At 42.1% G+C, this 15752-nt stretch overlaps 2 protein-coding genes across 5 annotated transcripts; one reads left to right on the forward strand and one right to left on the reverse strand.

Annotated features, from left to right (window-relative positions):
- Positions 1-1533: 1533 nt before the first annotated feature.
- Positions 1534-6317, reverse strand: LOC124867413 (C-C motif chemokine 24-like). 4 transcript variants are annotated; one of them, XR_007038047.1, is made up of 5 exons: positions 6266-6317; positions 2582-3647; positions 2375-2501; positions 1762-1923; positions 1534-1601 (listed from the first exon to the last, which is right to left on the reverse strand). XR_007038047.1 is itself a non-coding variant. In XM_047363842.1 (5 exons), exons 3-5 carry the CDS (start codon positions 2733-2735, stop codon positions 1824-1826), a joined length of 381 nt encoding a protein of 126 aa, XP_047219798.1. In that variant the 5' UTR covers positions 2736-2843; positions 3043-3647; positions 6266-6317; the 3' UTR covers positions 1663-1823. The 4 variants fall into 4 exon arrangements, 3 of the variants coding, with proteins under 3 accessions (XP_047219798.1, XP_047219797.1, XP_047219795.1); XM_047363842.1 differs by lacking the exon at positions 1534-1601 and having other exon boundaries at positions 1663-1923; positions 2582-2843; positions 3043-3647; XM_047363841.1 differs by lacking the exon at positions 1534-1601 and having other exon boundaries at positions 1663-1923; positions 2582-2848; positions 3043-3647.
- Positions 6318-11762: 5445 nt separating this feature from the next.
- On the forward strand, positions 11763-13708 carry LOC124866673 (C-C motif chemokine 4-like). Its single transcript, XM_047362560.1, has 3 exons — positions 11763-12830; positions 12911-13037; positions 13489-13708. The coding sequence occupies exons 1-3, from the start codon at positions 12677-12679 to the stop codon at positions 13586-13588; spliced, it is 381 nt and encodes a 126-aa protein (XP_047218516.1). The 5' UTR covers positions 11763-12676; the 3' UTR covers positions 13589-13708.
- Positions 13709-15752: the final 2044 nt, after the last annotated feature.

Here is a 15752-nt window from a genome sequence, read left to right on the forward strand (position 1 = left end):
AAAAATTATTTGTGAATAAATTGATTACATTTATTAATAAATACAGCCTTTTAAGCTATAGTCAATATGGGTTTCATTTTAATCACTCTACTGCTTCAGCAAATATGGAGCTGAAAGTTCAGATGCGATTAACAAGAAACATTATCTCATAAGAATCTTTGTAGACCTTGAAAAAGCATTTGACACGCTGGACCATAAAATATAATTGTATAAACAGTACAAACATAGTATTAACGGTGTGGCACATCATTGGGTTACCAGATATTTAAAAAATAGAAACCAGTTTGTTGAAGTTGACAACACAAAGTCAAAAGTATGGGTCAGTCCTTGGACCAGTACTTTTTTTGCTTTATATTAATGATATTGTGTAATAATAATTACTGAAGTGCATTTTGTTTGCAGGTGACACTACTATATTTTGTGCTATAGAAAATAAAAAGATGTTCTGAAAAATATAGAAAATGAATTCCAAAAAAATATGAAATGTTTTAATGCCAATAGATTGTCTTTAAACATTAGCAAAACTAAATGTATGATATTCTGAAGAAAAAAACAAAGACAAAGACATTGATGTGTCATTAAATGTAGAAGGATCAGAGATTGAAGGGCAGAGAAGATTAGGTTTTTAGGTGTTATGATTGATGAACATTTGACCTGGAAATCACTTAATGTCAAAGTAAAGGTATGCTGAATTATAGCTGTGTTGGATAATGTTAAAGATTCTCTAAATAAGAGTTTCCTGTTTCTATTGTATAACACACTGATTGTTCTGTAGCTGACTTATTATATTGAAGTGTGGGGAAGTGCTTGTTATTAATCTAACTTTCCTTTTAAAGAAAACGGCCGTTAGAGCCGATCATGGAAGTGGTCACAGGAACTTAACAAATCCCATATTTATACATTTAAAAACCCTGAAATTTGATGTTGTTTGAATACAACATTCTAAAAACTATGTATGAAGCTAATCAGAAAAATTAACCTGATAACCTGCAAAACAGGTTCACTAAGAGAGAAAGTAAAGATGACTTAAAAGGAGCTGAAGTTTCACCAAACCCGGGTTCAGAACAATTTTGAAGGAAAGACGTATTTCAGTCAAAAGGGTCCGTCTGTGGAACACTTTTGACTGTAAAATTAATACATTTAAGTATATTTATATGTTTAAATAAAATGGGATTTTTCGATGTTATAAAAATACATTTCTGCAGAGTAGTGGGTCGACTTTTGTTTTCAATTGTTGTTATTATGATATTATAATTTGAAAGTACAGCTCTGTTTGACACCACAAAAAATTGGAAATATAAATAATTACGTGTTGATAGGGGGACAGATATTATAGGCCACGCCCTCTTTCTGTGGCTTTTCATTCATGGCAAATGCTGCTGTTGCATTTGATTTTAAATAAAATAAATAAAAAATGAAAATGAAACGAAATTAATTAAATGAATACTTTTCCATGATATCATAGTTTATCGAAATGCATGTGTATACTGGACCTTTAAAATCTTTCTGTAATAAAATGCTCAGGAGACCAAATACAAAAAGAGAGCTTTTATTGTGAAAGGAGTAACTTAATTGTGTAAACTGCATGAAACCAGAACTGAACATGAGCTCCATTTCTGATCTCAGAGAGAACCTTCATAGCAACATGTTTTCTAGCTGACAAACGGAAACAAGGAGAAAAACAACCCAAAGTTTCTGTAAAATCATAAATTATGAGTTCAAGTTGTGAATCAGTCACTAAGTGACACGTCCAGTGTGTCACTAGAAACAGCTCACATCAAAACGGTTCTTTCTGCGCAACCAAACTTGGTTCTGACCCAGATTCACAGGTCAGTGGAGGCCTCTTTCTCAAACTCTCTCTGTAGTTTCTGGGTCCAGCTCCCGTTGGGATCAAGGCAGAACTTCTTCCTCTCTGTGATGACTCTGCAGGAGAACAACATGCAGAAGGTTCAGAACACTGGACCAGCTGGGAAAACACTCATCTTCTGGGTCAGAACACATCAAGACAGAATAAAAAGCAGCTTGACTGAGATGAAGCTGGGTTGGAGAAATCTGTGAGAGATGAAGGTCTGAGTCCACCAGCAGCCAGAGACAAAGACCAGCTTCTAGAGGAACATTCAGCTGAGTTTCAGCAACAGATCCTAATATTTGATCAGATCGGTCCAAACACGTTGATCTAAGAAAGAAAGATTCTATTTTACAGAACCTAAAAGAACCAAATGTGAGGTTCTGCAGCAGCTTTCTGCAGGTTCAGCTCTGTCTCTGACTCCCAGGTGTTCATATAAGAAGATAAGAAGATGTTTAAAACATGCAGGAAGTCCATGTGGAACATGGAACATGGTTCTAACATGTTCTGCAGTCTGGGTGAACTCACATGACAGATCTGAGTTTGCAGTGCCCAGAAGACATCTCCAGGTTCTTCACCTTCACTTTAGGAATCGTCATATTGGTGTTGTGTGAGCAGCAGAAACCCATGGGCACCAGCCCTGGACCAAGTGGAGCTGAGAAAACAAACAGAACTTCAGTTACCGACCCGGGCCAGAACACACAGCCAACAGTTAACACTGGAAGAGTTCCTCACCTGCAGAGCTGGAACACAGGAAGCAGAGAAAGATCAGGAGGCAGAGAGTCAGCAGGATCTTCATGGTTCTGGATGGATGTTCTGCTGTCTGGATGGAGGTCTGGAAGTCTGTGCAGGACCGATCTGATCTGCTCTGTTTATATCCAGCTGACATCTCCTCTCCGTCACATTCATGAATAGTTGTTTTCTCAGAAAGCAGCAGGTTTCCTTCCTCTGCTTCTTCTTCTTCTTCTTCTGCTTTCTCTTTCACTCTGGATATTTTCTGCTCTACGGAGAAAAGTCAAAGTTCCTGCTAAAAGCCTTCCACAAAATCAACAGGGATTTCCATCCTGATTAAAGCTGCAGGAATGTGTCTCTGACTGAATATTTCTCTTCATTTTACATGAAACTCAAATATCTGCAGAGCTGCAGGAACATCTTTACTAAACCTGAGACTGATGTCAGAATGAGAAAGTCCTCACCTGTTCATCTTGTCATCAGTTCAACATTCAGCCTGTTTTCCTTTGTTGATCCATAGATCCTGCTGTCTTCTAACATTCCTGCTGCTGTTCCTGTCCGTCCTTCAGGATTCATGTCTTTATCTTTGGTGGAGGATCTCCATCAGCAGCTCTCTGTGTTCCAGACTCTCCCAGTAAAGTTGTCTTGATCTTCACCTGCTGCTTCCTGCCTCTTTATGCAGCTTTTAGGTCCACCTGTCTCCACATATTAGGACAATCAGTCCACAAGAGTTCCTGACGGAAGTTCAGCTTCCATCAGAGCTTCATAATGAGAGCTGGTGGGATAATCAGGGAGGCTCTGCTGCTATGCAGATGATACTCCACTATACTCATGATCAAACGTATTCTAAATGCATGAAGGTCATGGAGTTACTCTGGACGGAATAACTTTGGCCTCCTGAGCAGCTCTGTAGATCTTCAGCTATTTTATTGATATTTTATTTATTGATATTGCAGCTGAAAGAACAGTTTTCTGGATCATCAAGAACTTCAAGCTAATAGATTCAGCTGTAGAGAAGCAGGTTTCAGGACATCTGGATCCAGCTGTTCTGTTTCTGGCCTCAGAGGTTCTTTAGAGAAAATTAGAGAACAACCAGAATCAGAATCAGCTTTATTGCCAAATTCGTGCATACAAACAAGGAATTTGACACTTTGGTCTCTGGTTTTTTTTTATTTTCTTTTAAAGCGTTTTAAGATATGTTTATGCATAAATCTTTATGTTCTTAAATATACATATATACAAAGGTGCATTTGCAACATCTGTATGCTGTTGTTTTGTACTCTATTAAATGTTCATCAGAGAAACATCCTGGGGGAAGAAACTGTCTCTGTGGCGGCTGGTTTTAGTGAACAGTGCTCTGTAGTGCCACCTGAAGGTAAAACTCTAAACAGTTTATGTGCCGGGTGTGTGGGGTCTGCAGAGATTTTAGCAGCTCTTTTCCTGACCCTTGACCTGTATAAGTCCTGGATGGAGGGAAGGTCAGCTCTGATTATTCTCTCTGCAGTCCTGATTATTCGTTGCAGTCTGGACCTGTCCTGCTTTGTGGATGATCCAAACCACATTGAGATGGATGAAGACAGGACAGACTGAATGATGGCAGTGGAGAAGATCACCAGCAGCTCCTGTGGAAGGTTGAACTTCTTGAGTTGCCTCAGGAAGTACAGTCTCTGCTGGGCCTTCTTTCAAACAGTGTCTATGTGTGAGGACCATCTCAGGTCCTCAGAGATGGTGGTTCCTAAGAACCTGAAGTGGTCCACGACCGATACAGTGTTGTTGAGGATGGTGAGAGGGGTGTATGGGGATGGTGTTCTCCGAAAGTCCACCACCATTTCCACAGTCTTGAGTGGGTTCAGTTCAAGGTAGTTCTGACTGCACCAGTGTACCAGCCGCTCCACCTGCTGTCTGTATGCAGACTCATCACCATTCTGGATCAGTCCAATGACAGTGGTGTCGTCTGCAAACTTAAGGAGTTTCACGGACGAGTCCGATGAGGTGCAGTCATTTGTGTACAGGGAGAAGAGAAGTGGGGATAGAACACACCCCTGGGGGGCACCAGTACTTATTGATCTGGATCAGGAGAAGATGCTCCCCAGTCTCACCTGCTGCTGTCGGTCCGTCAGGAAGCTGTTGATCCACTGACAGGTGGAGGCTGGGACGTTGAGCTGGGTGAGCTTCTGGTGGAGGATGTCTGGTATGATGGTGTTGAAGGCCGAGCTGAAGTCTACAAACAGGATCCTGGCGTACGTCCCTGGGTGGTCGAGGTGTTGCAGGATGAAGTGTAGACCTAAGTTAACTGCATCATCTGCCGACCTGTTTGCTCGGTAAGCAAATTGCAGGAGGTCCAGCAGGGGGCCTGTGATGTCTTTCAGGTGCTTCAACACCAGCCGCTCAAAGGATTTCATGACCACAGACGTCAGGGCTACAGGCCTGTAGTCATTTAATCCTAGGATGGTGGGTTTCTTGGGAACCGGGATGATGGTGGATCGTTTGAGGCAGGAGGGGACCTCACATTTCTCCAGTGACTTGTTGAAGATCCGGGTGAAAATCGGAGCGAGTAGATTTGCACAGGCTTTCAGGCATGATGGGGAGACAATATCAGGTCCTCCAGCTTTCTTTGTTTTCATGCGCTGAAAGAGCCTGTTTACATCTTCCTCGGAGATCTTTAGTGCAGGCAGAGGATCTGAAGGTAGGGGGTTGGTAGCTTTGTGGGAAGAACTTGTTCCTGAATGGGATGTGGAGGAGATGATTTGAAGTGTGAATGGTTTCTTGTCATGTCTGCAATAGAAGCCATTCAGACGGTTGGCCAGGAGACGACTCTGTTCAGGATGGGTGGAGGGGCTCTTGTAGGCAGTCAGGTTTCTCAGACCAGTCCATACAGCTGAAGTATCACCAGTAGAAAGGTTGTTCTTCAGCTTCTCACTGTAGCTTCTCTTGGCTGCTTTGATCTCCTTTGTTAGTCTGTTCCTGGCCCGCCTGTACCTCGCCCAATCTCCACTGCTGTGAGCTTCTTCCTTTTCCCTGCGCAGATTCCTGAGATGTGGAGTAAACCATGGCTTGTTATTCCAAAGGTGCAGAAGGTCTTGGTCTGCACACACCTGTCCTCACAGAAACTGATGTATGATGTCACCACATCAGTTAGTTGGTTTAAGTCAGTGGCTGAGGTTTCAAAAACAGTCCAGTCTGTGCATTCAAAGCAGGCCTGTAGCATCTGCTTTGATTCCTCAGTCCACTTCTTAACAGTGTGAACCTTGGGTTTGGAAGCTCTTAGTCTCTGTCTGTAGGTTGGGATGAGATGGATTAGATAATGATCTGAAAAACCCAGAGCAGCCCTGGTAACAGCATGATATGAGTCCTTTAAAGCTGTGTAACAATGGTCCAGTGTGTTTTTATCTCTGGTGGGACACTTAATATGCTGTCTGTATTTGGGGAGTTCATTTGAGAGGTTTGCTCTGTTAAAATCTCCCAGTATTATGATGAAAGAGTCCGTGTATTTTTTCTCCACGTCTGTAATCAGCTCAGCGAGATGTTTTTCAGCAGCAGAAGTGCAGCCATGAGGTGGAAAATATGAGCCAATTATTATAAACGAGGAAAACTCTCTCGGTGAATAAAACGGTTTACAGATTATGGAAAATAACTCCAGATCAGGACTACATGTTTTCTCCAGCACTTTTATGTCTCTGCACCAACCTTCATTTATGTAAAAGCAGATTCCGCCTCCTCGCTTCTTCCCCGATAGCTCCACGCTACGATCCGCTCTGAACAGCTGGAAGTCCGGCAACAGCAGTGCGCGGTCCGGGATGTTTTCACTCAGCCACGTCTCGGTAAAACAGAGAACCGCTGATCCATGGCGGTCCTTGCATCATGAAGACCAAGGAAAACATCAGACAGGTCAAGGAGGAAGTTCTGGAGAAGTTTAAAGCACAGTTAGGTTCTACAACAATATCCCCTGAACATCTCACAGAGCTCTGATCAATCCATCTGAACATGAAAGAAAGAATTGACCAACAGCAGATCTACCAAGACGTGGTCCACCTAAACTGACAGTCTGGGCAAGGAGAACATTTTAGGGGAAGAAGAAAGCATGTAGGAGACAAAGCAAGCATGTGGTAGGAGGTGCTCTGATCAGAGAAGATCAAAGCTGAAGATATCTACATGCAGAACATTATGGGTGGTAGAAACTAACACCCTGAGCATATCATTACCATGGTGAGACATGGTGGTGGCAGCATCAGGCTGTGAGGATTCTTCAGCAGGAACAGGGAAGATGATCAGAGTTGATTGGAAAATGGATGGAGCTAAATCCAGGACAATCCAGGAAAAAAACCTGCTGGAGACTTTAGAAGACCTGAGGCTGAGGTGGAGGTTCACCTTCCAGCAGGACAACCACCCTGATCATGCAGCCAAAGGTACCATGGATGGCTTAGATCAAAGCATGCTCATATGTTAGAAAGGCCTAGTCAAAGTCCAGACCTAATCACAACTGGGATGGCTTGAAATAAAACCTTTTGAATCCCTGTTAGCCGTTAAACGTCTTCCAGAGAAACATTTAAAAAATCTAAGCTGTTAAAGTCACAAAATGTTGCATCTGGGCCAAAGCAGAAACCTTTTGGGCCGTGAATTTACTGTGACTAAGGTGAAGGTTCGGAGCAGTTCCTCCATCACAGACACACATTTCATTACACGTGTAGAGATGCACTGAACATCTTAAACCATCAGCAGGTGGAGCAGGGTCTGAAGGTGAAAGCAAGCTTCTTCATCCCAGAAGGTTTTGCTGTCAGATAACGAGCAGAACATTCACAGAACAAATGGGGAAGGGAAACGAGGAAGTGCCGATCACCACGTTACACCGATTTTCCTGGTATTTTCTAAATCTTTGTTTCACCACTGATACAAGAAATATACCAGGAAAACCAGTTTATGTTCTGCATTAAATACTGACCTAATAAAAGGTGCTGATTAACAATTTTATTTAATGTGGATCCTGATTTTTTAATTTTATCTTTATGTAAAACCATCTGTTTCACATCCCCAAAAATTCAAAAGTTTTCAGGCGGTGTGATTGGCTGAGAAAATGCTTTTTAAGAAGAAGATGATGGAGGTAGGTCTTGCAGATGTGTAGACACTGAGGGCTTCTTCAGGAATATCCTGTTCTGACTCTTCAGAGGGCCGTCAACGTCCCGGTGTCATTTCACAACTGAGCAGTAGATGGAGCTAAATGCGCTTCAAAACGAAGCATACTTTAGTACACAGAGGAGTTCATGATCAGTGACTGCAAGGTGCCCAGGCCATCACCCCTCCACCACCATGCTGATAGTAGGTGTGAGATCTTTCTGCTCCTTGGATTTCTCAACATCTACTTTGGTCTCGTCTTTCCAAAGCACATTGTCCCAGAAGTCTTGTTCTTCATTCAGATGCAGCTTTGCAACCTAAGTCCTGCTGCCACATTGATTTAGAGAGAAGATGGTTTCTCCTTCAACCCTTCCAAACAGCCTAATTGGTTCCTTTTTAAAAAAAGGTGATTTACTTTTACAGAAACATTGATTTTTAACTTGTTAGGGTTAGAGCTTCTTATCTAAGCAATTTAAAAGAGTGGAAACTGGACATTTTGATTCAATTTAATAATAATCATCTGTATTGGTCATTGCACATGTACATTACAACAAAATTTGGCCTCTACATTTAACCCATCCCTTACAGGGAGCAGTGGGCTGCCATTGTGCAGCACCCAGGGAGCATTCTGGGGCTAAGGGTCTTGCTCAGGGACCCAGAGTGGTAATATGTGAGATATGAACCTGCACCCTTGTGTCACCTCCAGAACTCAAACCTCCTGTTCTAACCACTAGGCCACCACTCCTTTTATTTATATAGAGCCAATTCACAACACATGTTCTCTCAAGGCTCTTCACAACAGTCAGGTTCATACGTTCCAATTAATCGTAACCATTGAACAGTTCAGTCAGATTCAGTTATTTATTCAAATTGGATTAAAAGTTTTTCTATCTAAGGAAACCCAGCAGATTGCATCCAGTCAGAGACTTGCAGCATTCACTCCTCCTGGATGAGCATGTAGAGACAGTGGACAGTCACTGGTGTTGACTTTGCAGCAATCCCTCATACTGAGCATGCATGTAGCGACAGTGGAGAGGAAAAACTCCCTTTTAACAGGAAGAAACCTCCAGCAGAACCAGAACCAGGCTCAGTGTGAGCGGCCATCTGCCACGACCGACTGGGGGTTTGAGAGAACAGAGCAGAGACACAAAGAGAACAAAGAAGCACTGATCCAGGAGTACTTTCTATGGGAAAGAAAAGTAAATGTTAATGGATGTAGCTCCTTTAGTTGTTTCATCTAGAAAGAAAGAACAGATAAACTCTGAGCCAGTTTTCAAGGTTAGAGTCTGAAAGAGAGCACATAGAGTTAGTCACAGTTAAGCTCAGTTAATTGCCATGTCTAGGAGAGAGAAAGGGTTAAACACTGAAAGACAGGGCTATGTGGATCATCTGTAGAGGGTGAGCATTAAGTTGTTGCCAGCAGAAGCTTGGACAATTCCCCTCTCCAGAAAGGTATCACAGGTAGACACAGAATCAGGCCAGTTGTAGCTTCTAGGAAGAGAAGAGAGAGAACATAAAGTTAAAAGCTGAAATAACAGCAAATAATGCAAAATTGGAGAGTAGTGTGAGAATGTAGCGAAGAGGGTGAAAGTGGTCATTATGTCCTCCAGCAGCCTAAGCCTATAGCAGCATAACTACAGAGATAGTTTCAGTTCAGATTATTTAGTTAAACGGCGCTTATTTACAACAATGTCGTCTCAAGGAACCTCATACAGGGTCCCACTGATGGTCATTGTTCTACTAAAAACCACAAGGATTGGGATACCTCTCTCTGTCAGACTGATTATAACCATTGGAAAAGAGAAGGGGTCATACAGGAAAAGAGAGAACATAAAGTTAAAAGTTGAAATAACAGCATAACTACAGAGATAGTTTCAGTTTCAGTTTATTTCTTTATATAGCGCTTATTTACAACAATGTCGTCTCAAGGCACCCCACAAAGGGTCCGGAACAGCGCGGGGCCGCCGGGTAGGCCAGACCAAACCACCGAATGCCAGAGCTCTCTAGTTGTGTTTAATATCTAGAGTTATAACTATTCTGTGCCTCAGTTCAGAAGTTAGTGTCCAAACGAGAACTTTGTTTTTTTTATTTGTATGATTTATTTTACTTCTTGCACATCCAACTGCAATGATTTTAAGAACTAGAACTGGGACCAAAGGCTTGGATCTACTGTGGATCTCCTCTGACCCTCACAGGGTCAAATATTTATATACACCTCCACCAGAATTTGGTTCAATCTCTCTTAGCTAGTTGCGCCATGACCACACCCTTTCTGTATCCATCAACAAACGTCTGGCATCATTCTTCCTGACCACTCTACTGGGCAGAACTGGTAGAGTCCATTTACACTGGTCAGAATCGTGGGACGGACCAGTTTTCCCAGTCAACAGGTTTAAAGAAGTCAAAGAAGTTTAATGTTAACTTGCTTTATCCATTCCAGTATACATCCCACTGACTTTCATGGTTCTAATATGAGTGATTTGGACTCCATTGTTTTGGGTTTTACTATTCAATGTAAGGACATCTTGGATTTAATTGCTCCTGTGAAGCAGAGCACGGCTCAATGTTCTAATTGTTGCCCCTGGATAAATTAAGGAGAACTTGTCGTAGGACTGAACAGCTGTGGAAATGCTCAAGGCTGGATGCTTTATCCATTCCAGTACCCCAGCATCCCACAGCATGATGCTGCCATTATTTTACAAAGGCTACACTTTTAATCATAAAGCACATAATTTGGATAGTGCTGAGGTTAGACCCTAGGTGCCATAATCCTTGGGTGTTTTTTTTTTTTTTTGGTTTCTTTTGTGTCTCTGTTTTCATTATTTCCCTGTTTCCCACAGCGCTTTGAGTGCCTTGTTGCTGAAAAGCCTTATATAAATAAACTTGACTTGACTTGTTGTTTATGTTCTCTAAGGTGTTGCCATACTAGTTCATTCCTTTGTGTTTATTTTCTTGGTTTGTTCTTGTGTTCTGGTCTTTGTACATTTGGAAATGTTTTTTGTTAGATCTCTGTTAGACTTTATCTCTTGTTTAGTAGATTATTTGTGTCTTAGTTCTGCTTCTTCACTGTTTATTAGTCTTCCTCCCTCAGTTTCTCTGCTTTCTTTCTGCCTCAGCTGCTCAACATGATCCCCTTAATAACACACCTGCATTCATTGTCATCCTCCACTCTTTCCTTAGTTTACAAGCTCGCTGGTTCTCGTTCTTCACTGGATGCTGCAGTTTCTGCTTCTTTGTCCAGGCTTCTTGTCCTGTTCTCCCTGCAGTTCCTGTAACTTTCCTATTTTATCATTAAAACCATCATTATGCTCATTTCACCTTCCTGTCTGCACTTTGGTCCCACTTCAAACCCACAGTCTATGATACTAGACTTCTTGGTCATTTCTTAGCTTCACGCTCTGATCTTGGGATGAACCTGCTCAGACTTCACCTCCTGAGAAAATTAGCGGCCTTCCCAGGAGGAAGATTTTCTGTTTTAAATCCAGACATGGCCACAAAGTATGGACTATGTGCATCTGAGGGCATTATGACCAGGAAACTGCACAGTATTCAGAAGGCTGCGTGGGGCGTGTCAGGCGGCCGACTAGTGTCTGTATTTAAAGACAGTTTTTTCTGCTGATTTGTGAACAGACTTTTATTCCTCTTTCGAGCTTCAGCTGATAGAAGTCAGCTCTCAGAAGACTTTTAACTGTATTTGAATTTACTGTCCTCCAGGTGCAGCCAGTGTCTTTTTATTTCCATCTAATGACTGGTTTTATTGTTGTGGTTCAGTTTGTAGGTTTATGTAAAGGAGACCTTTCAGGATTTGTTTAAATGATAATTATTTTTAAAAGATTTTACATGAGGACACTTTTTATTTCTGCCTCTGACTCTGTGATAAAAGAGGATTTTCCAGGTATTTCTGTGTGTTTGGTTGAAAGTAGTAAAATGTGTGTGTCAGCACATTTCTTGTCCAGTTTCACTTCCTCGTCTCGCCGTTCTGTGAATGTTGTACTTGGTATCCGACGGGGAAAACTGGTGTGGGTCAGGATGCAGATGAAGCAGCTTGTTTCCATCTTCAGTTTTCTCCTCATCGTCGGCATCAGGTGGGACCTCTGTGCTGCAGCTGCTGATTAAAGGAGGGAAGGTTTTCACAGGAACTTGATCCTAATAAATGTTTTCATTTTGATTCAAGATCCTTAACTACATGTTCCTGCATTAAAGAACATATTCCTGTATAAAATAGCTGAAGATCTACAGAGCTGCTCAGGAGGCCAAAGTTATTCCGTCCAGAGTAACTCCATGACCTTCATGCATTTAGAATACGTTTGATCATGAGTATAGTGGAGTATCATCTGCATAGCAGCAGAGCCTCCCTGATTATCCCACCAGCTCTCATTATGAAGCTCTGATGGAAGCTGAACTTCAGTCAGGAACTCTTGTGGACTGATTGTCCTAATATGTGGAGACAGGTGGACCTAAAAGCTGCAGAAAGAGGCAGGAAGCAGCAGGTGAAGATCAAGACAACTTTACTGGGAGAATCTGGAACACAGAGAGCTGCTGATGGAGATCCTCCACCAAAGATAAAGACATGAATCCTGAAGGACGGACAGGAACAGCAGCAGGAATGTTAGAAGACAGCAGGATCTATGGATCAACAAAGGAAAACAGGCTGAATGTTGAACTGATGACAAGATGAACAGGTGAGGACTTTCTCATTCTGACATCAGTCTCAGGTTTAGTAAAGATGTTCCTGCAGCTCTGCAGATATTTGAGTTTCATGTAAAATGAAGAGAAATATTCAGTCAGAGACACATTCCTGCAGCTTTAATCAGGATGGAAATCCCTGTTGATTTTGTGGAAGGCTTTTAGCAGGAACTTTGACTTTTCTCCGTAGAGCAGAAAATATCCAGAGTGAAAGAGAAAGCAGAAGAAGAAGAAGAAGAAGCAGAGGAAGGAAACCTGCTGCTTTCTGAGAACACAACTATTCATGAATGTGACGGAGAGGAGATGTCAGCTGGATATAAACAGAGCAGATCAGATCGGTCCTGCACAGACTCCCAGACCTCCATCCAGACAGCAGAACATCCATCCAGAACCATGAAGATCCTGCTGACTCTCTGCCTCCTGATCTTCCTCTGCTTCCTGTGTTCCAGCTCTGCAGGTGAGGAACTCTTCCAGTGTTAACTGTTGGCTGTGTGTTCTGGCCCGGGTCGGTAACTGAAGTTCTGTTTGTTTTCTCAGCTCCACTTGGTCCAGGGCTGGTGCCCATGGGTTTCTGCTGCTCACACAACACCAATATGACGATTCCTAAAGTGAAGGTGAAGAACCTGGAGATGTCTTCTGGGCACTGCAAACTCAGATCTGTCATGTGAGTTCACCCAGACTGCAGAACATGTTAGAACCATGTTCCATGTTCCACATGGACTTCCTGCATGTTTTAAACATCTTCTTATCTTCTTATATGAACACCTGGGAGTCAGAGACAGAGCTGAACCTGCAGAAAGCTGCTGCAGAACCTCACATTTGGTTCTTTTAGGTTCTGTAAAATAGAATCTTTCTTTCTTAGATCAACGTGTTTGGACCGATCTGATCAAATATTAGGATCTGTTGCTGAAACTCAGCTGAATGTTCCTCTAGAAGCTGGTCTTTGTCTCTGGCTGCTGGTGGACTCAGACCTTCATCTCTCACAGATTTCTCCAACCCAGCTTCATCTCAGTCAAGCTGCTTTTTATTCTGTCTTGATGTGTTCTGACCCAGAAGATGAGTGTTTTCCCAGCTGGTCCAGTGTTCTGAACCTTCTGCATGTTGTTCTCCTGCAGAGTCATCACAGAGAGGAAGAAGTTCTGCCTTGATCCCAACGGGAGCTGGACCCAGGAACTACAGAGAGAGTTTGAGAAAGAGGCCTCCACTGACCTGTGAATCTGGGTCAGAACCAAGTTTGGTTGCGCAGAAAGAACCGTTTTGATGTGAGCTGTTTCTAGTGACACACTGGACGTGTCACTTAGTGACTGATTCACAACTTGAACTCATAATTTATGATTTTACATAAACTTTGGGTTGTTTTTCTCCTTGTTTCAGTTTGTCAGCTAGAAAACATGTTGCTATGAAGGTTCTCTCTGAGATCAGAAGTGGAGCTCATGTTCAGTTCTGGTTTCATGCAGTTTACACAATTAAGTTACTCCTTTCACAATAAAAGCTCTATTTTTGTATTTGGTCTCCTGAGCATTTTATTAAATGGTCACGACTCAGTTTCTTCAGCCACTATATAAGCTTCATTGAAAACATTTTTAGCCATTTGTTTCTCCAGCACTCTCTGAAGGTCTGAACAGAATCTTTACATATTCAGTCAAAGAAATGGGAAGAAACTGCTTCTTTGAGTGCCTGAGGGGAAAATGACTAATTGAGCAGACTTTTCAATTCTTCTGTGGGTAATGAGCTCTAAGGTTTTAACACACAGCATTAATCTAAGGTAAACAGGCCCAAAGGTTGTTTAGTAATCAAGAAACGTCTGAAACAACCAGCAGCACCAGAGCTGAGGATCGCATTAATCTGCAGAGATACAAATCAGCCCGGCCTGTTCTAAATGCAGCTGCTGAGGTGCTTGAGAGGGACTCTCATCCCTACATCAATTTTCCTGCAGAGACATGACACCTGAGCACTGCCATCCATCACAGAGACGCTTCATCACCACAGTTGTCACTTGGTTTCAAATGGACGGAGACACAGAGACAGTGAGACGTGTGATCAACACAAACAGGAGGAGAAAACAATCGCATCTCTGAAATCATTTAGATCAAACACAAACAGAAAAAAGGATGTTGACCAACAGAAATCAGAGCGGTCCTTTATGATTGGGCATTGTGTGTGTGTTAATTACATTATTTATATGGATAACAGCATTTTTAACTGTAAAACTACAATCACATAGTTAAATAATGTTGATAAAAACAGCTGGAAACAAAGAAAATGCTAATATTTCCAAAGTTTTATCAGCATGTTGATTTATTCAGTTTGTTCCCTTCATTTGAGCTCAGCTGGTATTTTTATGGTCATGTAGCTCCATCTTCTTCTAAACCAAAACCACAAGCTGCCTTAAAGGGCCAGCAGCAGAACTGCTCACATATCTTCATACATCTGAGGGTCGATAAATCTTCTATGGAATGCATTTTATCGACAGGGTTTACATTCTTCCTTTAACGCATGGGGAGAAAAACAGAAAATGAACTGATCCAAAGGAAAAACAGACGAGGAAGAACTAATAACGCACCGTGGTGCCAGAGTTACTGGTTTCCTCCTCCAAAAAGGGAACTGAGCAGACACACGTGACTAGAGGTGAACTTTGTGACCTGCTGGATGGGGTTTAAAGTTGTTGCAATGTCAAACCTCACCAATAGATGGCAGTAACTGATCCACTCTGATGTATGGAGATGTGAATACGGTTTCTTTAGCCCTTTTCTTTGTACCTTCTGTTGAAACACACGTATATGGAAAAACCATAATTATTATAGTTATTAATAAAATACAATTACTGTCCCACTTCAGGAGACCTAGAGGATAAACAGAAGAAGAATCGCTCCTGAAGGAAAGACAGACATTCCTCCACAACCCTGCCTCCAGAATCCAACATGGCTGCCTTGTGTAGAAGCTGTTTGTCAGTCACAAGCTACCCTGTACCGCCTCTGTTGAACATGAACATGTTGTTAAAGAGTTTAAATGCATTGTTGTATTGCTAACAGTAAGTGGCCTGGACATTAAGGACAACAATCAGTTCTTTGAAACCAGAACATTAACTTGGATTGGACATCAATCCCACATCTGAGCTCAACTTCCAAATGAAGCTCACCATTTGGATCTCCTCCTGGTTTTAGTGTACATCAGTGGATTCTCTCCAGTCTTCTCCAATGGTCCAGAACGAGAATCAGAATCAGCTTTATGTACCACACAAACAAGGACCTTGGTTTCGGCTCTACTGACTTTTAATGAAGACCAAAACATGCATGTGAGGTAAGCTGGTGACTCTAAACACCAGTTAAGACTGAGTGGGAATTTAAATGGTTGCTTGTGTGTCGGACCAATGGCCTGG

The sequence above is a fragment of the Girardinichthys multiradiatus genome, chromosome 4, assembly GCF_021462225.1.
Source record: "Girardinichthys multiradiatus isolate DD_20200921_A chromosome 4, DD_fGirMul_XY1, whole genome shotgun sequence".
NCBI lineage: Eukaryota > Metazoa > Chordata > Actinopteri > Cyprinodontiformes > Goodeidae > Girardinichthys > Girardinichthys multiradiatus.

Coding starts and splice junctions, on each gene's coding strand:
- LOC124867413 (XM_047363842.1), bottom strand. CDS start 2,735: ATGTCAGCTGGATATAAACAGAGCAGATCAGATCGGTCCTGCACAGAC. Junction 2,502..2,581: donor CCTGTGTTCCAGCTCTGCAG/GTGAGGAACTCT, acceptor TTGTTTTCTCAG/CTCCACTTGGTCCAGGGCTG. Junction 1,924..2,374: donor TGCAAACTCAGATCTGTCAT/GTGAGTTCACCC, acceptor GTTCTCCTGCAG/AGTCATCACAGAGAGGAAGA.
- LOC124866673 (XM_047362560.1), top strand. CDS start 12,677: ATGTCAGCTGGATATAAACAGAGCAGATCAGATCGGTCCTGCACAGAC. Junction 12,831..12,910: donor CCTGTGTTCCAGCTCTGCAG/GTGAGGAACTCT, acceptor TTGTTTTCTCAG/CTCCACTTGGTCCAGGGCTG. Junction 13,038..13,488: donor TGCAAACTCAGATCTGTCAT/GTGAGTTCACCC, acceptor GTTCTCCTGCAG/AGTCATCACAGAGAGGAAGA.